This window comes from Ctenopharyngodon idella, chromosome 10 (assembly GCF_019924925.1).
Source record: "Ctenopharyngodon idella isolate HZGC_01 chromosome 10, HZGC01, whole genome shotgun sequence".
NCBI lineage: Eukaryota > Metazoa > Chordata > Actinopteri > Cypriniformes > Xenocyprididae > Ctenopharyngodon > Ctenopharyngodon idella.
The window spans coordinates 31,796,451-31,822,722 of NC_067229.1; the positions used below are offsets into that span (position 1 = coordinate 31,796,451).

Below are 26,272 nucleotides of genomic sequence, written 5' to 3' on the forward strand. Positions count from 1 at the left end.
TTATGGGGCGTTCTGTATTGCTTTTAGCAAAGTGCCAGTAGCATTTAGAAGGGTGATCACATGTGCCAGCACACACACACCCTGTAAACTTTAATATACTTCCTCCCTCATTCACTCGCTCTCTTTTCCAACATTCTGTTTTCTTTGTACTGTATTTCTACAACCATTCTAAACAAGTGGGCTGCAAATATGGTCTGTTCTGAGTTCTGACATCTTGTCATCCACATATTGTTTAAATATGTTGATGACATTTTTGAAAGGATCAATAATGATTTCCAACATGGGATATCATGTCCATTTCCATCGGAATATCATGCTTCAGTGTGTGGAAGGGATTTTAGAGCAATTCAACATAACTATCCCTCCAGGAGAGCAGTGTTTGTGCTAATGACATTGTAAATGCTTGCAAATCAACAGTTGTTTTGTGTGCTGATCCTGATCCCGAAACAAAATTTTAACAAGCAGTGTCATGCTGTTGTTTCTTGTTTTCCAGGCAGTGGAGTACAACATTTTCGAGGGTACCGAGGTGCGTGGGGCACCCCTGGTGGTCATCAGTCAGGGAAAGATCGTACTGGAGGATGGAAATCTCCACACCACAGAGGGATCCGGACGCTACGTGACCCGTAAGCCCTTCCCTGACTATGTCTACAAGAGGATAAAGGCTCGCAGCAGGGTGAGTTATATAATAACCTAGGAGATAACCTATTTAGCTTGTAAAATTATAGGTCTCCCTAATTTACTGGACAGTGTCTTTATATTCATGCTCCTTAAAAACTTAAATGACCAAGACCACCCACTCTTATAATATTTCATCCCCCTTCTTTCTGGCTATAGGTATAGATTACCCATGTGTAGATAGGCCAGCTATAGTAAGAGTTTTGTTCCTGCTATACAAGCTCTAAATAAATAGGAAATTGGCCATTGATGTCCTAACTACACGCGATGCGATAAGGTTCCAGCGACGAGCAATTTGACTGTCCATACTAATGAGAAGCGATAAAATCAATCAAAAACCACAGCCAATTAGAAGAGAGTGTGGGCCGGCTCTCTTGGCAAGAGCACAGCAGACACAATGAAATGGGTAAGTAAATAGTAACATTCATATATATTACACTATTTAAACATTATTTAAAGTACATACGGAGTGACTAAAACAGTCTTTGTCACAGAATACACTTGTTTGTTCACATTGAGTTGACAGTTTGAACGTTCTTTGCCCATTTATTTATTTTCAAGATCTGAGGTGAATTAGCCAGTGTTGTTTTCATTACAGCTAAAAAGCTGGGAACACAGAATGTCGCGTGTAGTTAGGACACGGTGTTATGCTCTCGCTTTTTTTTTTTTTTTTTGGTGATATGTCTGTGATTGGTTTTGATTGTATTATAAGTTGATAAGTTACCATGTTTTGTGTTGTGTTTGTGTTATGTACGTTTCTACGGTGGAAACAAATTTCCTTGAGGACAAATAATCAGGTTCCCTTTCAGTCGGTCACATTCGATGTACGTCAGTAGTGACCGACGAATTGGGATATCGCTAGAGAGCCCTATCAGCTTCGAGTAAACTACAACAAGCCAATGGAATTGGCGTGCGATATTTGCATAATGCGCACCGCCCCCACCAGGTGGTATAAATAGGGAAGCAGATGCAATCGCACTCTGTCTTTCGCTTCGGAGCCAACCTTGTGTTCCTAGAGCTTCTAAGAAGACTGAGAGTGAAACTCTGCAAGACTTAGAAGAGCAGCAGTCTTTGTGTTGGTGACGGCACGTTGCAGCGAGGTCGCGAGCTTCAGAGGAGCCTGAGCTGTTTTTAGCTCTCAACTGCTGTTCTTACAGCATTGTTTTGCCTGTGCATTTGACGGTTGTGATTTGGGCTGGTTCCTCTGTGTATGTGATCAGGGAGTGGTGTACCTGATCACATCACGGCTGTTCCCTGTGTGCTTCGGCACAGAGATCAGAGCTGAATTTCCCCTTCTAAAAGAGCTTCACAGATGAACCCTGCGTCTTTTTCAAGATGTCATTTAGTCTGTGCGTTACTGGATGCGGTCGTTCCCTGGTCCCCGCTGATGGTCACAATCGCTGCATCACATGCCTGGGCGTTCAGCATGCTGAAACAGCTTTTGTGGATAGTTCATGTTCTCACTGCGGGAACATGACTATCTCAGTGTTGAGATCCAGACTCTCGTTCCTTGGTTCTCAGGGAGCAGGGGTCCCCTCCCCTATGCCCCGTGCGGCCGTTTTCTCTGGCTTCGGCCGGGGTGACGGTGCATCGGTGTGTAGGCAGGGTGATCTGAGGATAACGGTCAGGAGCGCTGCTCCGCGGGCCCCTGCCCCCTCTACAACACTGCAGCCTGTGGTGTTGCCGATGGATTGCGCTGGTCCCTCTACGGAGCGTCCAGTCGTGTCCTTCGGTGCGCCTGCGGACGACCAGATGTCGATTGCGGCATCGGAAGGTGAGCAAGAGTCCTCGGGAGATGAAGACCCAGCTGCGTTACCTCCCTCTGGGACGGTAGCGTTGCCCGAGGCCGATCCCGAGTTGATGGCTATGCTTTCCCGGGCCGCCGAGAGGGTTGGGTTCGTCTGGAATCCTTCACCGCATCCCGAACCCTCTCGGCTGGATGATTGGTATCTCGGGGCGGCCCACGCTGGTCCTCAGTGCCCCGCCCCAGTGCCATTCTTCCCGGAAGTGCATGAGGAGGTGACCAAGTCTTGGAGAACACCGTATAGCGTTCGTGCCAGGCCTGGCCCCTCCTCCGCCTTCACCACCCTGGATGGCGGGGAGGCCAGTCGAGAGGTCTGTTGTGATGCAACTGTGTCCAATGGCCGCCGGCTGGCGCGGTGAACCGCGTCTCCCATCCCGGGCCTGTAAATTCTCGTCAAGCTTGACGGAGAAAGCTTACAGAGCCTGCGGACATGCCCCAGGGTGGTCTTGACCAACAGCTGCTGGGGGAGCTGCGCGCCGCCACTGACCTCGCCCTCTGGACGACGAAAGTGATGGCACGTTCTGTTGGTCAGGCGATGGCTACTCTTGTAGTCCAGCAGCACCACCTGTGGTTGACCTTGGCTGACATGAGGGAGACCGATAAATATCGTTTCCTGGACTCCCCCATGTCTCAGGTCGGCCTATTCGGCGACACGGTTGAGAGCTTTGCCCAGCAGTTCTCGGCCGCACAGAAGCAGGCTGAGGCCATCAAACATGTCCTGCCCCGGCGGTCTGCTGCTGCATCCACCCCGCCGCCGGCCGCACAGCCTCAGTCTGCTCATCGCTGAGGGCGCCCGCCTGCGTCGTCCTCCGCCCCTGCCAGGTCTCAAGAGGGCGTGGCTGTCAGTGCGCGAGGCCCTGCCTCGCCACTCTCAGCCCCCTCTCACTTCGCCAGCAGGTCCCAGTGTAATGGTCGGGGCCACCTCCCAACCCTCTCATATGCACACTGCCACCTCGCAGAGTCAGACCCCACTTTGGGCCGCTATGCTGTCCGAGTCGGTTGAGGCCGCTTCAACACTGGCTTCACGGCCGGGTCCCGAGATGGGCGTGGCAGTGTGGTACGTTCCGTGTCCACGTGACACCGAACTGCCTTCGCACCCTCACTCAGTGGTCGGACCCTTCGTTCCTGCGGGCTGGAGATCCGGCGAGCTCTCATGGCAGCCTCCGCTTCCGGGCGAATGGAGACTCCATCCCCAGGTGGTCCAGCTGATTTGGCGGCGCTTCGGGGCCGCACAGATAGATCTGTTTGCCTCCCCGGACACTGCCCACTGCCAGTTGTTCTATTCCCTGTCTGAGGGCACGAGGGCACCCTCGGCACGGATGCTCTGGCACACAGCTGGCCCATTTGGCCCATTCCTCTGAAGAAGGACCTTCTGACTCAGAGATGGGGAACCCTCTGGCACCCGCGTCCCAACCTGTGGAAACTCCATGTGTGGTCCCTGGACGGGACGCGGAGGTTCTAAGTGATCTCCCCCAGTCGGTTGTAGACACTATCACTTCCACTAGAGCTCCTTCCTCTAGGAGCCTCTATGCGTTGAAGTGGAACCTGTTCGTCGAATGGTGTTCCTCTCACCGAGAGGACCACCGATCATGTTCGATCAGATCTGTGCTCTCCTTCCTGCAAGAGGGCTTGGAGCGAAGGCTGTCTCCCTCCACCCTCAAGGTGTATGTTGCTGCTATTGCCGCACATCATGATGCAGTTGAAGGTAAGTCTTTGGGGAAGCACGATCTGATCATCAGGTGCCTGAGGGGGGCGAGGAGACTGAATCTGCCTCGCCCTTCCTCTATACCCTCTTGGGATCTCTCCCTGGTACTTACATCTCTCCGGGGTCATCCCTTCGAGCCTTTGCAGTCAGCTGAGTTAAAAGTACTGTCCCTTAAGACCGTCCTCCTGGTTGCATTGGCCTCGGTGAAGAGGGTAGGGGAACTGCACGCATTTTCGGTCGACGAATCATGCCTGGAATTCGGGCCCGATGACTCTCTCGTTATCCTGAGACCCCGGCCTGGATATGTGTCCAAGGTTCCTACCACTCCCTTCAGAGATCAGGTAGTGAACCTGCAAGCGCTGCCTTCGGAGGAGGCAGACCCAGCCCTGGCTTTGCTCCCGTCCGCGCTCTGCGCCTGTACGTGGATAGAACGCGAAGCTTTAGGACCTCAGATCAGCTCTTTGTCTGTTACGGAGGCCACCAGAAGGGAAAGCCTGTCTCCAAGCAGAGGATGGCCCACTGGATAGTGGACGCCATCGTCTTGGCTTATCAGTCCCAAGGCGTGCCTTGCCCGCTCGGGTTAAGAGCTCACTCCACTAGAGGAGTTGCCTCTTCCTGGGCGCTGGTGCACGGCGCCTCGCTGACAGATATCTGTAGAGCTGCGGGCTGGGCGACACCCAGCACGTTCGCTAGATTCTACAGGCTTTGTGTGGAACCGGTATCTTCCTGTGTACTCGCTTCCAGTAGCCGGTAAACGCGAAGAACCCGTTCTAGTGTCGGCTTGCAATGCCATTCCCGCCCCCTGGGCCGGATACGTGCATTCATTTACTCCAGTAGAGTTCCACGCTTGGTGAACCCTGTCGAGCTCCTCCGCCTCCCCTTGCAGCTCGGACATTGCGGAGTGTCTGATGCCAGGCCAAACGTCCGTCACCGACGTTGATGTTTGGCTGGGTGCCATATGTCGTGACCCCTCCACGTGAGTGGTCCCATATGTGTACCCATACCCATTGTCCACGGTTAACTCCCCACGGTGAGCCCATGTCTTTCCCTTAGCAGAGCCAGCTCTGCTGTCACCTGTCAGATGAGTCTCCCCCTATCTCTAGGCTGGAGCCATCCCAGGGACTCCATATGCGTATTGCCCACGGCCAGTCCATATGTGTATCTCCACGTAAATTCCTCCCCTGCAGGGTAGGTTGTGGGCTCCGCAGCGTCCCCGCTTCCCCAGTGTTGTCTAAGTCTTACTGTAGTGGGTCTTGCAGAACAGCAGTAGACTCTCTCAGTGTATGCTCGCCTCCTTCTCCGCCCCCTGGTGCGCCAGGTGGCTAGAGCTTGCGCTGGGCGCTGGAAGGGGTCTGTAACTGTGGCGTTTTATTTGGGATCCCAATTCGTCGGTCACTACTGACGTACGCTGAATGTGACCGACTGAAAGGGAACGTCTCGGTTACGTATGTAACCCTCATTCCCTGAAAGAGGGAACGGAGACGTACGTCCCGTTGCCACAGTTCCTTGCCCTCGCTGCAGCGCAGACCTAGGTTGTCTCCTCAGCGAAAAACAGAGTGCGATTGCATCTGCTTCCCTATTTATACCACCTGGCGGGGGCGGTGCGCATTATGCAAATATCGCATGCCAATTCCATTGGCTTGTTGTAGTTTACTCGAAGCTGATAGGGCTCTCTAGTGATATCCCAATTCGTCGGTCACTACTGACGTACATCTCCGTTCCCTCCTTCAGGGAATGAGGGTTACATACGTAACTAAGACATTTTCTAATCTGAAATTTATAGATACACAATCTATCAGTGACCATATTAATATTTTTTTTTTATTATTTATATTACTATTATTATTATTATTATCCATTTTTTATAATAAAATTTTGAATTAGAATATTATACTATAAAAATATTATATAATAATATATTTTTTGTTTAATAGAATACTGACTTAAAACATATAATGTACACTACTAGGCAAAAGTTTGGAATAGTTAAGATTTTTTAAATATTTTTGAAAGTCTCTTATGCTCACCAAGGCAACATTGGTGTTTTCAACATTGATAATAATAAAAAAAAATGTTTCTTGAGCAGCAAACAGTGATTTTAAATCATTTTAAATTATATTTTAAATAATATTTCACAATATTAATGATTCACTGTATTTTTAATCAAATAAATGCAGCCTTGGTCACCATATAAGAGACTTCTTTCAAAAGCATTCAAAACGTAATTATTTCAAAATTGTGACTGGTAGTGTGTGTGTGTGTGTATTCATAAATTAGATTTCCATGCCTGTTAATATAAATATTTATTTATTTATAATTTATATATGGCTATATCTAATTTATGAAAAAGTACATTTACAGAACAAGCAATATAGTGTGTGTGTGTGTGTGTGTGTGTGTGTGTGTATGTATGTATATATATATATATATATATATATATCCATAAATAAATAGAATAGATTATAGATTATATGCTTATTCTGTAAATACTTATTCATAAATTAGATTTCCAGACCTATTAATATAAATGCCACTTAATGCTTATGAAAGGTTTTTCTGCAATAATGTTTTAACTGTTTGTTGTTTTCTAAATGTTTTAGGCTATCTGAGTTTTACTAATATTATCATGCACTATTGTTTTTTAGCTTGCTGAACTGAGGGGCGTCCCACGGGGTCTCTACGACGGGCCGGTCTGTGAAGTCTCAGTGACACCCAAAGCTGTGACCCCTGCTTCCTCTGCCAAGACCTCTCCTGCCAAGCAGCCCGCTCAACCGGTCCGCAACCTGCACCAGTCTGGCTTCAGTCTCTCTGGTGAGCATCGCAAGTATATAAATTAGAAATCAATTGAGATGCATAATATATCAGTATATATTTTATTTTATTTTTTATTTGATATTTTATTTTATTTGATATTTTATTTTATTTTATTTTATTTTATAAAATCTTATCTGTACCAGCCAGAATTTTAATATAAGTGAGATACCTGTTGTTTTATATAATTTACATAAATCTATTATGAACCACTTTTTCACAGGAACAGTATCATGTTTGAATATATGCATCATAAGGTGATTTCCCCTTGATTTATCTGTTTCAGGTGCTCAGGTTGACGACAATGTCCCCCGCCGCAACACCCAGCGTATCGTTGCGCCCCCTGGTGGCAGGGCCAACATCACCAGCCTGGGCTAGACCCCTGTCTTTCAGCCGACAGGAGAATAGGGGGCTGGGGGGAGGGATGTCTATAAACGGAGGTGTTTGCCGAGACCACCGTGTCATATCGAGAACCGAACCCTCCACAGGGCCTATTGATTCTTTATTCCCTAGTCTCCCAACCCCCAAGCTCTCACCCTTTTCCCTTGTTTTCTTTTCCCAACCCTACACCACTTCCTAAAGGAGACATCTAGAGAAAAAAAGTATTTGCCTCATGTGAAGAGAGAAGGAAAAATGTAACATCCACATTTGAGCACTTCTGATTGTATGATTTTTATACTGTACTTTCTATCCACCATGAGTCCTGTTATTATTTTTGTATTTAACTTTATTTGCTTTTTGAAATCAGAGGGATCAAGTGTGTGTACTAGAGAAGCTGTTTATCATTGTTACTTATTAACAAGGCAAGGGTTAGAGTACTGGGTTTCTTGTGTCATTGTTTGTGGCTAAAAGTCTATAAAGACTTTTAAGTCTATTACATTAGGAATGTCTATATTTTTAGGAATTTTTTTATTAAGTTTTTTTTTTTTTTTTTTACTCAGTTTACATCAAAATGAACACCTGACCGTATTCTGCCCGCGCCCTTTCCGTAGCATTCAATGCGATTTCTGTACCAGTCAATAAAAGAAAGCTTTTCCAGTGGTTGCTAATTAAAAACCATGTGTTTCACAACCAGAGATATTTAATTAACAATGTTAATGTTATTGAAGAAGAAACGGCATGTAAAAACAAGCAACTTAGCAATGTTGGAGAAAATAAGAGAGGACCACAAGTGATTCTAGCTGGAAACGTTCCTCGTTTTGTCCTCATTCCAAAAAAACTTTTTTTACACAAGCTGTTTTAATACTTATTGGTTAAGAACAGGAGAGAGTCAAGGTTGTTTTTGGCCGTGAAGAAATAGTGGGCTGTTACTGTGGGGATTATTGAGAATTTAGCAGGTGTTAACTAAAGGAAATGCAACAAAGAATCGTCTTTTTGCTGTTATGTCTCTTTTTAAGAACAACGTGGATGTGACGCTTTGAAATTAGTATCAGTTTCCTAATGCACTAAAGCCTAAAGTCTACTTCAGTTTTGACACAAACACTTAGCGTATGCATACGGTACAGCTGAACAAATAGCCTTTCAAAGAGGGATGCCAGGTTTTCACAACATAACCCTCCCAATCGCTAAAATCCTCTTTTTGGTGGGGTTCCCCTCATAAAATTCGCATTCCAGAGGCTAAATATAACGTTATTTGGGGTCGCTTCAACCCGCAGACATGAAAAACAATCCGCGGCAACAGTGTTAAAGTAGCCCAATTCCGTGGGAAAACTGGACTAATATGGATGCTCGACATATGCGCATTAGAATGTTTCATCCTTGTTCAGTGTCTGCGATATTTCTCATCAAAGTTGTTATAAAAATCTCTTTTTTACTCGTTTAAACTAGAGTTGCCCCTCACACAAGCACTAACTCCCTCCGTTTCTTTTTCGACTATGAAACAACGACCAAGGCCAGTACCAACTTGTGGACAAATTAATCAATGCAAAAAAAATATATATATATATATTTTTTTTTTTTTTCAAAACCCATGTTGATCGTACAGAGTACACGTGTTTACAAAAGTCAGGCTGCTCTGTACTGTGCTGATGACATTTCCGCGATGAAATTTACATACGCGTGTGTGAAAAAATTGAAGTATACTTTGGGCTTAAGGGCCAAAAAAACCCAGACAGATGTTTCTGTAGGTTTGGTTGCAGCGCAGTACAAATATACCATGTGAGTCGTGAGATTTTACAGTATCGAGTGATTATGCCGCAACTTTTTATGTCAACAAATGTGATATAGCAAACTTACGCTTATGTGTCCTTTTTTGTACCTTTAACTCCAAGCTGTGCCGGAGATGTACTGATCACATTGAGTACTGCTACAAGCTTGTTCATGTTTATTGTTTGAAACAACTGAAAGGCTGTTAAATGTAAAATAGCCGGTTAACCGATACAAAGGTGCCAGATCTTTCTCTTAAATCGTCATAGTGCTTTTGAAAGGCTTTTCTGAGTATGAGTTGTCAGCGCCATTCTTAATGTCGACATCCATTTTAGTGCAGTTTTAAAATGCTACGTACTGTCATAATATCATAAAAATAAAACATAGTAAGTTAAAGGTGATTTTCAACAGCTGTGCTGATGGCAGCTCCATGTTTTGGTGTTGTTGTTGTATTTTTTATGATCAAAGAATGAATGAGAGATTTTCTGTTAATCTGTTTGTTTCTCACCCAAGTTGGTCTGAAAACATGATAAACATGCCCTAAAAGCACACAGGGCAATGCATTGGGCAGCTAGCGCGCTAGGTTAGCTGATGTTTTCTTTTCCTGTGTTTGACATTTTCTATTGAAACAGGAAGTTTAGCTGAACACATGGAAATATCATCTTTTTATTTTAAATGGCTTTAGGGTATGTCACAGCCATTAATTATGATCTGGTATTTGCTAATGCTGGTTGGTTGCTTGTGGTATTGTGGGAGGGACATTCTCATTCTAGAGTGCATCTGATTGGACAAAAATGTGTAGTACAAGATGAGTCATCAATAGCCTATTTCTGGTTCATTTTTCCTGAAGAGAAACACTGTACATTTTAAATGTGTTTATCTGTTAACATTTATGAGTACATTAGCCTTAAAACTAAGACATCGACTAAACGCCACAAAACTGTAATTTTAATTTTATGACTTCTTTAACACTAATGATAATCCACATTTTGTGGAAGGTGCTAAACCTTATGTTCAGCCCAGATGAAGGAGGCATAGTATAAAGTAAAAAGTAGTAATAAAAAGACTTTAACTGGTTTTAATGTGCCTTGCTTAAATCTCGACATGGATTAGCGATGGCGGAACTTTTCTTGTATAGTCTGTTTTTCATTTAGTAAACCCGTCCTCCAGATGTTTTCTTTTCCCTCATGCACATCAGCAAAATCTTGGCCTGTATCATCATTCTCCATTGCTTGCCTTTTCCTCTGTGACTCAACACAGAGAAACACACACACAAACGCACACAAGCTCCAGTTCATTCCAGCACTGACGAGGTTTAACCTTGCATATTCACTGCTGCTTTGTTGTTGTATGCTTAGTGTGTACTCAAAGACACACAATTGTTTCTTCCAAAGTGAAGAAAATACGGAGCCCCTAAAGGGACATTGTATGGAGAGGAAGAATCATTGCAATCCTTTTGCATTCTCTCGCAAAACTTTTGCGTTCCCCTGAGAAACCTTGTATTGCTCACAAAACCTTTGTGTTCCTCAGAGAAACGTTGCGTTCACTCGCAAAAGTGTACTAATGTTAATAATGTGAAACAGGAGGAAAAACACAAATTCAAATATAATTTTTCCTCCATATTTTTCCACCAATATGTCCCCCTTAGGGGCTCCATAGGAAACTTACACTGCAAAAAAAAAAAAAAAAAAAAAAGTTTAGGTTATCCCATAGACCAAAAATTATAATAATAATTTTGATGTATAAATTTATTTTTCTTCCTTGTATGAATGCCGTAAGAAAAATAAATTTAATTCAAAATACAAGGCTTCATTTCTTATGCAGTTTTGCATCTCATGCAAATTTTTCTTGTTTTTTCTTTTTACTGGAAAGCGCGACAAAAATAGGTTATGACGTTTTGTTCAAGTTCTCCAAGTAGAAGTTATCAGGACATTATCCTGTCCTCACTAAAATGTGTCTATTTTTGACTCGTTTTAATCATGTTCTTTAGTTTTGTTACATAAATCGTACGTTCATCAAGCCAAACTACAGCGGGAGAAAAAAGCGAGAGACGTAGGCCTACGTGTTGTTGTTGCACCGTGACTGTCTTTGTGCGCTTGCTGTAGGAATGCGTCTCTCAAGTGGAGGTTGACGCGAAGGTTATAATGATTCATTCTGTTCGGAAGGACTGATGGGATGGCGGTGAGAAGGGCCGCTGTAGACCCCACACAGTAGCTATATCTTCTAGTCATCACCTCATGACTGTTGTGATTGTTTTCGCTCTTCCTGTTTCTTGTTCGTTTCTTGCTGACCTCATTGCCTTTCTACTGTTACTATGACGACTCTTTTATTTGTCATGGCAACACATTACACATCGGAAGCATATGCCCCTAGCAACCCTTCTGGGTCTGGTGCTATTAAAACAACATCGAATGGCTGGATCATTTCAACCAAGTTGTGATTACAGTGCAACACAAACCATATCTGTACAGTACCCACCTTTCCAAAAGAGAAGCTGCCATAATCTGTTTCCTGCCTTTCTTGGTGGCACGTTTATCAGTATGGGAGTATTGAATTATGTTTATTTCTTCCATACCTCATGGACAGTTTTTTTTTTTTTTTTTGGTTGAACAATTTTGTGTATGTTTGCCAGTGAGATAGAACTCAATTTAAGATTTTTTCTTTTTTTAATTTGTAGTTTTCCACAATTTTGCTTCTCAATTAAACTTAATGATTAGTTTAATGATTTTTATTTTTTTATTTTTTTTGAAGACAAAATATTAAGCTAATTAGTTTCTTTTCATTTAAGTTGGTGTGGAAATATGGCATAAATTGAGAACAGAATTGTCCTATGTGAGTTTTCCATGTGTTTTCCTTGAGACATCATATGAGCATATGCAAGAGTTCAAATTAAACATGCCTTAAGCATTTCCTCTGATCCCAGAGCAGCTGTCGGCACTAACACACACTCACACACACACTTTGCTATGTATGCTTGAATGTTCTTCTATGCGTGGTATGTAATCTATGTAAAATGCAGATGGGAACTGAAAGATGGTTCTGTCTGAGGTTGCCAATGATTTCTAGTCCCGGCACTTTCTTTTCCCCACCAACCCCAGTCCAGAAGTGAACCTGTTGTGTGCTGGTGTTTATTCTGTTGGCTGTGCTGTTTGAGGATGTTTGCTTGCGCTGAAAAGTGTCAAATCCCTTGGATGGTGATGTTACAAAAACGTAAAATGAATAAAAGGGAAAAAAGAAATCTTTTCTCTACTCTGTCCTTGAATTTCAGCAATTTGCACTTAATATAAAGTATATGTGCATCAGGAAACCATCAAAAGCAATGTCGAGCAGACAAATGAATCTAACATATACTGAGACTTTTAATAGTCTATTATCATCATTATGACAAAAGACATAATATTTGAATCCAAGTACTGTTGTAAAGTACAGAAACACTACTAGTGTTTTGGCATCATTGTCCAAAAGTTCTCAATTAAAAAAAAAAAAAAAAAAAAAAAAACAAGCTGCGAACCCCATAAAATTTTTGGATTTAAAAAAAAAAAAAAAAATGTTAAACAGAAAAGTTATAACAAAAATTGGCAACAATTTACAATAAGGTCTCGTTTGTTAACATTAGTTAATGCATTAGTTAACATGAACTAACTATGAGCATTATTTCCACAGCATTTATTAACCTTTGAAAGCAGTTAAAACTGGTAGCTAAATGTCACTAGATGACATCATAACGGCAAAATCCTTGATCTATATAAATATGAATAGAGATCAGTGGGCAAAATAAGAATCTAGATAAGGTTTGTCCAAGAAGTTGCTAGATTTGTCCCTAAACTTTTGAAAAAAGTCTCAAAAGGGGCGGTGAAGTCACTAAATCTAGTGACAAAATCCCTAAATTGGCAACACTGGGTGTTAGTTAATAAAATACAATTAATAATTGTTTGTATATGTTAGTTGAGAGTGCATTAATTAATGTTAACATATACAACTTTTGATTTTAATAATGTGTTAGCAATGCTGAAATTAACATTGATTAAGATTAGTAAATGCTGTAAGTATTGTTTATCGTTAGTTCATGGCATGCTAACTAATGTAGTTAACTAAATGAAACCTTATTGTAAAGTGTTAACCAAAAAATTGAAGAAATGTTTAAGATTTTATGAACTTCTATTTTTAGATTTCACCACACTGTAAAAATTATTTTCATGATTTGTTTTCACAACATTATTTTCTTTTGTCAAATCAACTTATAATTAATGTGGTTCAGATAACATATTTTGAGTTTCTGTTGATTAAACCAATCGCCTTCGTTGTATTCAAAATTTTAAGGCAACCAGGTAACTTTTTTTAAGTTAAACCAACAATTCTTTTTTACAGTGTATTTAAGATTATAAAAACGATGCAAAATACAAGCATTTCACATTTTTTCCACTCCACTGTATATGTATATGTATATATTTGTATTTGTAAAGCACTTTTTTTGAAGACCCTGAAAAGGCCTCGAAAAAAAAAATTACACACACAAAAAAAGTTATTTCAAATAGCTTTGTCAACAGTCATTGCATTACCAAGCTGGATTTTTACACTCTAAAAATGTATGAATCCTCAGTTTTACACTTAACAAAAGTGCAGCTGCATATTATAAACAAGCCACAAGGTGGTGCTCCTGTATACGAAATCTAGCCAGATCCAGATTTCTTGCTCCATTCCACAGAAATGTCTTTGTAAAATACCTTAAAAGTTTGTCTTTGAAATCTTTTAGTCTTTCAAAAACATTTCATACAGCCTCACCTTCCATCTTGATTATGGAAACTTCATGAACTTTCAGAGATGTTTGCGGTGCATTCAGAGCACTGTTGCTCTGTGTAGTAAATGAGCACTCATCTATTACAGCAGTAGGCGATGCATTACTATCCGTACAGGAGTCTGTAAATCCAGATGGTAAACCCTGTGGAGATTTGGGTCCATGCAGAGTCATAGGGTCTTGACCAGAGGCCGGAGGGCTCCAAGTCCTGTGCGTTCTGCTGAGGCAGCGGCCATGGAGAACGTTCTGGAAGGCCTTCTTGTACTCCTGGCTAAAGCACGGGTAGATGATGGGGTTGAGGCAGCTGTTGAAGTAGCCCAGCCAGAAAGTAATTTTGAAGACAGTGTCCGGGGGTCTGTGAGATGGGAAAATAGATCCTTTGGGGACACGGAAAGAAAGAAAAGACAAAATTACTACATGTGGTAAGAGACCTCCAGCTTCATTTATAAGGTCACCCCAAGAAAGCAGGTCAAATGGTTTTTGATGTTTCATATTTTCAAAGGCTTTACTTTGATGTGCACATTTCTTTCTAGTATTCTCAAAGCTTTGAACCAGACGCACAAAAAACTGACTTACAGACACTCAATAGCATCTTAGCTGTCCAATTACTAAGCAGAAAGGCAGATTAAAAAAGCTGTATTTCCATAAAACATTCAATGAAAGTACAAATTATACAGATTCGCCTACATGTGGAATCCATACAAAAGGTTTTGTTTTCTGAACTAGGGCTGCTGTTTAGCATATAAAAGCCTCTATTCTAAGTGTATTCTATGACTAGCAGAGTTGAAACAAACTGCAACACTTTCTCTTTCTTTCATAATTCATTCTTTCGTTGTAAACAAGCTCATTTAAATGCAATCTCAAAGGGACCAGCAAGAATTATGTAGTAGTGTGGGAGGACATTGGGTTGTTTAGAAACATGGGTGAGAATAACGAAATATAAATTAGAGCACAACATCTAAAATGTTTAGCTTGAAAACAGTGTGTCTACCAAATATGCTTTTACATGTGCCTCATTGAAAATAACTAAATATTCAGAGCATTACTTTGCACATACTGTATGTATGTTCTCTGAGTTACTGCAAGTTAAAGGTTCACCCAAAAGTTCTGTCATCATTGACTCACCCTTATGTTGTTACAAATTCGTACTTTGAAAATGTTCTTTTCCGAGTAATGAAAATTAAAGGGTTAGTTCACCCAAAAAAGAAATTTCTGTCATTAATTACTCACCCTCATGTCGTTCCACACCCGCAAGACCTTCGTTCATCTTCAGAACATAAATTAAGATATTTTTGATGAAATCTGAGAGGTTTTTTATCTCCCATAGAAAGCAGCAAAATTACCACATTCAAGGTCCAGAGAAGTAGTAAAGACATTGTTAAAATAGTCAGTGTGACTACAGTGGTTCAACCTTAATGTTATGAAGTGACGAGAACACTTTTTGTGTGCAAAAACAAAACAAAAATAATTCCCTGTCAGTCTCTTACGCAGTTGATGCAGTGAACTCAGTGCAGAGCTTCCCTGTTTATGTCCAAACGCCGTATCAGTATTGGCCGACGCTGTTCATTTGAGCACCATGACGCATGTGTGATGCTGACGCAGGAGTCGGCCAATAATGAGTCTGCGTTCTGACGTAGAACACGGAAGCTCTGCACTGTGTTCACTGCGTCAACTGCGTAGGAGACTGACAGGGGAGAGGAAAAATTGTTGAATGTCTACTACATCTCTGGACCTTGAATGTGGTAATTTCGTTGCTTTCTATGGGAGATAAAAAACCTCTCTGATTTCATCAAAAATATCTTCATTTGTATTCCAAAGATGAACGAAGGTATTACGGGTTTGGAACAACATGAAGGTGAGGAAATAATGACATAAATTTCATTTTTGGGTGAACTAACCCTTTTTCTTGGGAAAACAAATTATCTTTTTGATGAAATCTGAGAGCTTTCTGTCCCTCTGTTTTACAGCCACACAACTGAAAATTTGACTCTCTGAAACTCCCACTTTATATGATGAACAGACTGAATTTAAGCTTTTATTCAAATATAAACATTCATTAACTCACACATCAGTTGTGGTAAACCAATGGAAGCTCAAGCATGTTCGCATGATGTGCGATAACCAATGAGATTCATTCTCATGTGTTTTGCAGCATGTTTGAGCTTCCGCAAGAGGTTTGTTCTCGCACATCAAGCAGGTTTGGTTGAGCTTCTGTTTATGTTCGCTGATCAATATTTATATGTGAATAAAAGCCTAAATTCAATGTGTTCATCAAATTAAGCGATCGAGTCTCTTGAGAAAATTTGGACTACACCGTTCAATTCATATGGATTAGTTTCCAATATCTTTATGAACTTTTTGAAGCATCGAAGTGGTAGTCGCATAGCTGTCTATGGAGGAACAGTAAGCTGTTAGATTTCATCAAAAAGACCTTCATTTGTGTTCCGAAGATGAACGAAAGTCTTAGGGGTTTGGAACGACATGAGGGTGAGTAATTAATGACAGAATTTTCTTTGTTGGGGGACCCAACCCTTGAATGAGGATGAAGCAGCTGAGCACTAAAAATGAAACTTATGCACTACATTTCTGCTGAAGCCCTACAACACGACCAAGATTTAAGACCAAGAACAGACCAAGATTTAAGTTATTCAAATCTAATTTTTGGCTGTGTATATTTATGATAATGTCATCTCTGCAGTAGCTCTCAAATCTCATTCGTACTTTCACATATTTAACATGTGCCCGTTTGAATTAAAGTAGTTTGGCATTATCTTTTATCATTATTTCGAAGTAAAACAAATTATTTCAACAAAACATTAATATTTGAAGAAAAAAAATTGTCCAACCAAATCAAAATTGTGTGGTGTGACCAAAATGCAAAGACAAAACAAAATAACCTTTTACCTTAAAGTGCCCCTATTATGCTTTTTCGGATATTACCTTTCATGTAATGTGTAAGTTTTAAAGATCAAAGTGTTGTAGCTAAGTATCAGCACTGTTGTAGCTGAGGCTTGGAAGAGTTTGGTTCATGTTGTTGGCATGTTCGCAAAGACGCTGTTTTCTGCACTGTGAAAGCAAATCCACTTTGACACCATCATTGTTTGTATCACTGTGCATCAAGTGTTGAGGAAGCTCTGGAGCTGAAATTCAGATACGGTAATGGATGTTTTGTTTCTGATGCATGCTGTAAGCGGTAGACCATCTAACCTTCTAACCTTCAGCCATCTAACCAATCAGAGGAAAGTAGGCTCTCAGAATGGAGGGGTTTAGAGAGACCAAATCCTTTATCAAACCGTTTCAGACACTGAGAAAAGAGGTGATGCTACAATGTATATTATGAGAAAATTAAAGTGTTTTTTGACCTTGGATGCAACCTGCTGTAGGAAGCCTCCAAAACTAAATTAGGAACCTTTAAAACTGCATAATTGGGGCACTTTAATTTAAATTATATGTATATATTATGTCAAGTACTCACTCATGGGCAACACTATGAAAAAAGGCAGCCAGCAGAGCACGAAACAGCCCACCACAATACCCAGAGTCTTAGCCGCCTTCTTCTCCTGGAAGAACTTAATAATGAAGGCGAAGGGCGAGTGCTTCAAGCGGGTGGCATTCTCCTTCCCGGCAGCATTCTGGGCGTTATGACAGTGAATCCGCAGTGTCACTCCGTTCTCAGTTAACTCATTCTTCTGCCTGCTCTGACTCATGGAACAAGTCTTCTGCCGGGCCACTATGTACACGCTAAAGTACATTGCCAAAATCACCGCCAACGGCACGTAGAAAGAGCATGCGGCGGAGAAGATGGTGTACCCCGGCTCTTCATTAACTCTGCACACGGACTCATCCTCCGGCATTGGATCCCTCCATCCTAACAGTGGGCCTACTGAGATGGCACCTGAAAGGGCCCAGAGAGCCACCACTGCCGCCACTGCCCTTCGGCTTGTAGCTAAGGAAGGGTACTGCAGCGGGTAACTGACGGCGATCCAGCGATCCACAGAGATCACGCAGAGGCTGAGGATGGATGCCGTGCAGCACAGCACGTCAAGCGCAGTCCAGGCATTACATAAATGACGACCGAATACCCAGCAGCCCAAGGCTTCTGATGCAGCGGACAACGGGACCACCACAGAGCTCAGAAGCAGGTCTGCAACAGCCAGATTGGCGATAAAATAATGCGTCACGGAATGAAAGTTGTGATGGCAGGCCACGGAGAGGATGACCAGGATGTTACCCATCACACCGAATATTAGGAAGAGCATCAGCACCAGGCCCAAAGCCAGTGTCTTAGTCACATCTATGTCAAACGCAGGTGTCACGGTGCAGCTGGTAGAGTTCTCAGGAAAAATGGTTGAATTTATGTTATCTTCTGCATACATGTTGGTCATGTTGTGCAGATGATAACCATCCATGACTTTTAACATGTTTGTAGTTTCAACACCAATATGCTTCAGTAGCCATAGCAGTCACACTTGAGGACATTTGAGTGATATTTAATTTTCTCAGGTATGTCTTTTGATATCAGCCATTAGCCATCATAGTTTTTATGATCTTCCAACCTTAAAAAGAAAAAAACATATTATAAGCAGTGTTTCTGACAGGATTTTGTTTTTGCACCAAGCCCCAGCAAGCAATCTGACTTATGACATGTTAAACCAACAATATTTTTTATCTCCAGTTTTTTTTTTTAACATTTTAATCTCCACCATTTTTTATCTCCATCATTTTTTACGCAAACCTGTTGCATTCAGTTTGAATGAAAACACAGATTATAAGCATTTGTTTCTGACAGAATTTTGTTTTTGCACCAACCCTAACCAAGAAATGTATCCAGTGCTTACATGCTACAACAGGGATATGTACATATAATGTAACATATAAACAAGTCAATAAGTAATTGAAGTAATTAAGGATTTATTAACCTTGTTGTGAATTAGCATTTTAGCATTGCTTTCCAAAAGTACAAATAAAACAGAAACAGTTCTTGGCTTGAGTCACGCAGAATAACCTGAAGAATAAAGGGGTGGCAAAGTAAATTCTCAAAGACAGTAGCTATGCAATTTTGGATGCAGCTTTAGATGTGGTTCATTCAAAATTATTCACTTGAATGATTCAGTCCAAGATTGAAACCAATAACTTTGTGTTCTATTCAGACTGATTCACCAATTGGTTTAAATGATTCAGGCCTCGTTTACACTAGTGCGTTTTTGTTTTAAAAACTGTGTTTTTAAAATGAAAACGATCCTCGTCTACACTGGTGTTTCCACAGCAGTTCAGAAACGATCTCCGTCTACACTACACGGCCGAAAACGCATGACACGGCCGTTCATGCACACTGGGCATGCGCGTACAAGTGTATACAGTTGCCTCTTGTGCATGTAGGCAGCTCACTACTTTACATTATAGCAAAGTGTCATTTCTTCAGTGTTGTCACATGAAAAGATATAATAAAATATTTACAAAAATGTGAGGGGTGTACTCACTTCTGTGAGATACTGTATATCTTTCACTGAAGCAGAACTAGGAAGTCTTAAAAGCATTTCATGCTGCAGTGATTCTTTTCCTATTCAAAAAAAACCGTGAGAAATGCAATGCAAGGTGTGTCACCAAAAATCATATAGAAAAAAAGCTTTCAAGTTGATTAAGTAAAGCTTGGGGAAATTTATAGATAGATTTATAGACAAGCCAGAAAGCAATACTGACATCCACAATGTCTTGGCAAGAGCAGTATTTCAACAACCCATAACATGTTAAAAATAAATATGCCTTGTGTATATAAACAAAACCTAGATAAATACATTAAAACTATAAATGTATGATAAAACAAAAGACCCAAGGTAAATCTGTTTTGTTTTAATTAGATGTGTGCTGAGTCTGTATTTCATCCATCTGGTGAGCCACTGTCTATGGGCCAAAATGATGGGGGATCTTATGGATAATGATTTTATAATATTATTATATAGTGTAATGTTTGACAAATTATGTAACTTGACCAAAAGGCTTCTTGTATTTTTGTTCATCATAGACATTTAAGGGGGTAAGTTGTCAAATCAAAATCAAAATCTCGATTAATTGAACATTTTACCTCGATTATGATTAATGAACTCTGTGTTGCTTCCATGGCGCTGACTGGACGGGACAGAGTCACATAACTACACACGCGGTACTATGATTTTAACTCTTTCGCACGTAAGTTTAAAATATTCTGGCTGACCCCCCAGCGTGACTTTTTTTAAGGCGACCGTTATTTAGAACGTATCACTTTGTTGTTTCCATGGTGACGCGTCATTGCTTGTCACATAACACACCACTAACGATCGCGTTAATTGAGCCATATGCGCGATGGGGGCCGCCATGTTAGTTTGCGCCGCACAGATAATCGGATCTGTTGGATTTACAACATGTGAATTCATCCACTTCTCCCGAAATATATGAAAGTAAGTGAGTCGGTGAACTGGGGAAGAATAGAGTAAACTTTAAACTTACTTTCACAATGTGTATCTCATATGAATAAAACGTGTCGTCTAATTATAATGGGAAGGGTTGTTATTTTCGCTTCTATAGACATTGTGTATTATACAAACTCTAAATATATTGTTTTGTTAGTACTCATGTGTATTCAAATGTCTGAAACCTAAAATAAACATTATTTGGTTGAAAACACTGCATATATGTGATATATGAAAGCACTGCGCGCGTCCGTCTCTGGTTTAGCGCCAGCCAAAGAATTTGTTTTTTTGATTTTGGAATTTGAATTTGGCAGTTGATCACGTGAGGCGCTGAACGTCAAAGGGTTAAGGGGAAAGTATTAACAGGATTTAAAAAATGAAATAACCGACATGTGAAAATTACATCATAAATGTAAAAGGTAAGTTGTTGTTGTAGTTGACCTATGTCTTATGACATAGTTGAGTCTGACCATATTTTTACATGGCTGCTGTAAAGTCACATGACCAGAGCTGATTAATTCCAGATGGCACCTCTGAAAGATGATGTCTGTGATAAAGCTCCACAAAACACGCTATTTCAGTTTTATGCAAAAGTTTGGGCACCTCTGTGGCTGCATAATAATTTTTTCTGTCTTGACATGGAAAGATTATAGTTATATGGCTTCGAAAGCCCAGCAGATTGTAAATAGAAATTATGGTAATTATAAGGTGTGCCCAAACTTTTACATAAAACTGTATACACACACACACAACTACCATATTTAAAACATTTAGGCCTGATTTCACAGACAGGGCTAAGATTAAGCAAGGATTAGACCTTACGTAGTTAAATTAGGACATTTATGTAGCTTTTTATAAAAACATTACTGATGTGCATCTTGAGGCAAAACAATTGCAGTGACATATTTTAAGATATATCAGTGCAAGTTGCTTTCAGTTAAAACAGCTCAAACATGCATTTCATGCATTTAGGCTTAAGCTTTGTCTTTGAAACTGGGGTCTAATATTTAAAAAAAAAAAAAAAAAAAAAAGGTTAAATTGCTCATTGATCATTTGTGAGCCCTTTTTGAAAAATGTAATGACGTACATTATAAAAATCATTAAACAAATCACAGTAAAAAGAAATATTAATTATGAAACTTTCTTTATTGACTCACCCTGAGTTTCCCCTCTTTCAATTATGACCAAAAATAAACTTTACATAAATATAAAAAGTAAGTTGTTTTTGTAGTTGACTCATGTCTTATGTCAGTTTTTTTTTTTCTTTTTCTTTTTTTTCTTTCAGTTGTTACACAACAGCTACAGCAAAAATACAGTGACATAGTTCAGACTGACAATATTTTTACATGGCTTCTGTAAAGTCACATGACCAGAGCTGATTAATTCCAGATGGCACCTCTGAAAGATGATGTCTATGATAAAGCTCCACAAAACACGCTATTTCAGTTTTATGCAAAAGTTTGGGCACCTCTGTGGCTGCATATTAATTTTGTCTGTCTTTACATGGCAAGATCATAGTGATATGCCATTCAGTTTCTAGAGCTGGACCTTCTAGTGTGATGTTTTTCAGACAAACATTTTTAGTGTAGCAGTATTTAGTTGTATGAAATAAAATTGAATGTGCAAAAGTTTGGGCACTTTTAAATTGCACGGATTTGAATACCTGTAGTTACTTAATGCTGATTGATTGCAGCACAAAATTTATTTGATTGGCTAAATGAACCTTACACTGCAAACACAGGTGCAACCAATCATGAAAAAAGATATGTAAGGTAGCTAATTGATAGTTGTGCTTTTCCTTGATTCTCTACTGGAAAGCAATATAGGAACCTAAAAAGAACTCCCTAATGACCTAAAAACTAGTATAATTTGTCAGTATTAATTAGGTGAAGGATACAAAAAATTATCACAAAAGTTTAAAAGGTCTCTGTCTCCACAGTCAGAAATATAGTTAAAAAGTGGAAGGCCACAGAATAGTCCTTGTGAAGAAAAGATGTGGTAGGCTGAGCAAAAAAATCTGAAAGGCAAAGGCGAAGAATGGTTAAAATGATCACAGGCAAACCATGGACCACCTCCAAAGAGGTCCGAGGATATCTTGCTGCTGGTAACTTGTAATTGTACATTGTTGCACAGTCCAGTGTACTTTGCACAAGGAACAGCTCAATGGAAGGGTGATGCGGAAAAAGTCTTTTCTGTCATTTGAGGTATGCAAAGGCTCATCTGGACAAGCCAGAATTATTTTGGAATAATGTGCTGTGGACAGATTAAACTAAGATAGAGTTATCTGGTCACAACCAGAAGCACTTTGCATGGCAGAAAAAGAACAGCGTTCCAGAAGCAAAACCTGCTCCCTACTGTAAAATTTGGTGGAAGGTCCATCATGCTATAGGGCTGTGTGGCAAGCACAGGTACTGCAAACCGTGTCAAAGTTGAGGGTCACAATGATTTCAGCAGATTAAGAACAATGTTCAAGAATCAGTAAAGAGGCTGAAGTTAGTACCCCAGGGTTAGTTGTTTCAGCAGGACAGTGATCCAAAACATTGTTCCAAATCTACCAAGGAATTCATACACAGACACAGATGCAATGTTCTAGAATGGCCATCCCAGTCCCCAGACTTGATCATCATCGAAAATCTATGGAATGATTTGAAGCGGGCTGTCCACACTCGGCAGCCATCAAACCTGACTGAACTGGAGGCTTTTTGCAAGGAAGAATGGTCTAAAATTTCTCCAGCCAGAATTCAGGGACTTAGAGGTGGCTATATGAAGCGTCTACAGGCTGTTATTTCAAAGGAGGCTTTGCAAAATATTGATGTGGTTATTCCATTGGGGTGCCCAAGTTTTTGCACCAGTCTGTTTTTGTTATGATTCACATTGCGTTGTTTCTGTTGATTCAATAATTATTTCAGAACTGAATGTTACTGTTTCCATAAGGTATAAATTATATCCAAATGAAGCTGCTGCTTCGAAAGCCCAGCAGATTATAAATTGAAATTATGATAATTATAAGGTGTGCCCAAACTTTTCATAAAACTGTATACACACACAACTACCATATTTGATACATTTAGGCCTGATTTCACAGACAGGGCTTAGATTAAGCCAGGATTAGACCTTAGTTCAATTAGGACATTTATGTAGCTTTTATAAATGTGCCTAAAAAACATTACTGGTGTGCATCTTGATACAAAACAATGCCACTGACATATTTTAAGATATGTCAGTGCAAGTTGCTTTCAGTTGACAGCTCAAACATGCATTTTTGTCTGGGACTATAGGCTTAAGCTTTGTCTGTGAACTGGGTTAAATTAAATTGCTCATTTGTGAGCCCCATTTTGAATAATGGATTGACACACGTTATAAAAAAAATCATTAAACAAATCACAGTAAAAATAAATATTAATTATGAAACTTTCTTTATTGACTCACCCTGAGTTTCCCCTCTTTCAATTATGACCAAGAATAAACCTTTCCTTCGACTATAAGGAGTGAAATACGTGGGATTAAATCTGGGGATTAAATGAGTTAAAACAGTTTGAACGAGACGTTTGAAACATTCAACGTATACAAAAGCACTGCAAGAGGAAAGAAGCGTTTGTGTAATTGGACGTTTGACTTAAACCTTCTCCTAACTGTCTCGAAAATTTGACAAATTTTCACACTCCTACAAATTCAAAATAACTTGAAATATATTAAAATGCGTCTCTTCAGGTAAGACAAACACATTCTTATGATTTCATAATAATAATCGCGCCTGTAATAATCGCATGCTGCGTTCGCAAATCAGTCAATTAAACATTTTTCTTTAAATTGCTGACGTTTTTCATCATTCCGACCAAATAGCATATTCTTTTAAAATAAATTACACACTTACCGTCATTCAGAGCAACATCTGTAAAAGAGAATGAGCTTTATTTCCACTAGCTCGTGACCTTAGAGAAAACCAATAACACGAATCTGATGAGGAATCCGATGGGATGCAAAAGTGTTTGTGTAAACATCCCTCACCACCACCCTCCCTCTCTCTCTCTCTCTCTCTCTCTCTCTCTCGCTCTTATTCACTTATAGATTATAAAAAGGAGGAATCTTTTAAAATTATAGTTTAAATCTAATGTAAGCAGGTTTACACGCGACAGGTAGCCTACTCTCAGGGTACTCTTTGTATCATTTTTTTTTTTAAATATAAAACATCAATACAATCCACACAAATTTCAATCTGATGATTCTAAAAACTTAAAATGGTGTAAACATCATTTATAAAGTGCCATGAAATTATACTGTAATTCAGAAAACGACATTAAAAAACAAACAAACAAACAAAAAACCTTAAACTTAAGACTAAAACTTGAGTACTTTTTTTTTTGGCACTCTTGTTGGTTTGATATGAAACTTCCTGAGCACAGTTTCGGTCGGTGGAGAAAGGTGTAATTCATCAGCATTGATCATTGAGGTCCTAGAAGGTCAGCTTTGGTATAAAAAAGTGAATGTCTCAGCAAAAAATAAATAAATAAATAAATAAATAATAATAACAAAAATAAAAATAAAAAAATAAATAAAAGCATGATTTATGTGCGGCTTTATGAAATGGCATGTGACTGTGAATGTCACTCTGTATTTCTGTCCATTGCTTTCTCTCGAAGATCCATCATCATGGTTTGTTTCATAATTTTGTTCCACAATAATCCATGACCAGAAAAAAAAAAAAAAAAATCTTCAACTCTTCAAAGTATATATGCCCCCATTTTCATTGCATAAGAACATAAAATAGATTAAAATTGTGTCATCATTTACTTACCTTCCTGTTGCTCTAAACCTGTACGACTTTCTTTAGTTATATATTTAGTTATGGTGCTCTACTGGAGTTTGACAGGTACTGGTCCACATCCACTTTCATTATTGGAAAAGAGCAGCATGAACATTCTTCAAAACATCTACACAAAAGACACATCATGTTTTAGAATGACATGGGAGAGAGAGTAAATAATGACATAAGTTTAATTTAATACTTCTCTCCAAAAACAAAGAAATGAAGAGCATATGCACCTTCTTTCTCAGAAGAATGAGTTTTTTTATTATTTATTTTATTTATTTATTGGCTACATGCACCATGTCCATCATAGAGCAACTCTTATTATGTCCATGAGATTTTGATCAATAGCATGAACACAGTCCATCTATTGTTTGTATTCTTTCTCATGTTCTTCATATCCCCCCTTCTTGTGCATCAAAAACAGAACTTTATGCAGAAGTTTAATGCAAGCATGACTGATTGCTTGCATTGACTTTAAATATCTTGGCATCCACCTCCTCCCATGTTGTCATTTTAAGCTACTGAAGCACTTGCCTCAAAGCTGCAGTCTCAAGACGTGCTGCGAATGTTAAGGGTCCTTTATTGTTCTGTTGTAGGGTAACTCTGGATGTCAGCCAACGTCAGCAGTTGCACAAACCATAAAGAATATGGAGGAAAGAAGGAAGCTAACAAACAACAGATCAGATGAATTAGGTTTAGCACTTGAAGGTTGTCTTGGCCTGCAGAAAACAAATCCAATCCAACGGATCCATTACAGAATATTAGAATAAACAAAAAAACCTGCATGTCAGTTTTTATTTTCACTGTAATATCATAAAATATGAATTTGTATCAATCCAAAACACTCACAGCCAAAAGTTTATGAATATAAAATGAAAATAATAATATATGGGGAAAATAGCTAAATAATTAAATATGTCACAAGCAATTTCTGATTGATTTTTAATACTTTTTCCAGTCTTTCTTACTAGCACCCGCATACCGAAAAAAGTTCATTTGTTAAGTATCTTCATAATTTAACGTGGTTGTGTTAGAGCCCAGCCAGTCATCACCCTGCTGCACGGATATGATGCCAGAGCCC

At 39.9% G+C, this 26,272-nt stretch overlaps 2 protein-coding genes across 5 annotated transcripts in view; one reads left to right on the forward strand and one right to left on the reverse strand.

Moving 5' to 3' along the window:
* The window catches only part of dpysl2b (dihydropyrimidinase like 2b), a 36,169-nt gene extending 23,791 nt beyond the window's left edge, over positions 1–12,378 (forward strand). For all 4 annotated transcript variants that reach the window (XM_051908397.1, XM_051908398.1, XM_051908400.1 and 1 more), the window contains 3 exons: positions 494–673; positions 6,830–6,995; positions 7,282–12,378. In XM_051908397.1, coding sequence (XP_051764357.1) covers positions 494–673; positions 6,830–6,995; positions 7,282–7,373 — 438 coding nt within the window. In that variant the 3' untranslated portion in view covers positions 7,374–12,378. The remainder of the gene's footprint in view (positions 1–493; positions 674–6,829; positions 6,996–7,281) is intronic.
* Positions 7,900–24,353, reverse strand: adra1ab (adrenoceptor alpha 1Ab). Its single transcript, XM_051908408.1, has 3 exons — positions 24,256–24,353; positions 17,411–18,491; positions 7,900–14,312 (listed from the first exon to the last, which is right to left on the reverse strand). Exons 2-3 carry the CDS (start codon positions 18,354–18,356, stop codon positions 13,909–13,911), a joined length of 1,350 nt encoding a protein of 449 aa, XP_051764368.1. The 5' UTR covers positions 18,357–18,491; positions 24,256–24,353; the 3' UTR covers positions 7,900–13,908.
* Positions 24,354–26,272: the final 1,919 nt, after the last annotated feature.

Bases quoted from the DNA above. Each gene is read 5' to 3' on its own strand.
- adra1ab (XM_051908408.1), bottom strand. From the start codon at position 18,356: ATGTTAAAAGTCATGGATGGTTATCATCTGCACAACATGACCAACATG. The intron at 14,313-17,410 runs GTGAGTACTTGA...GTGTCCCCAAAG, and splicing joins TTTCATAGTGTTGCCCATGA to GATCTATTTTCCCATCTCAC.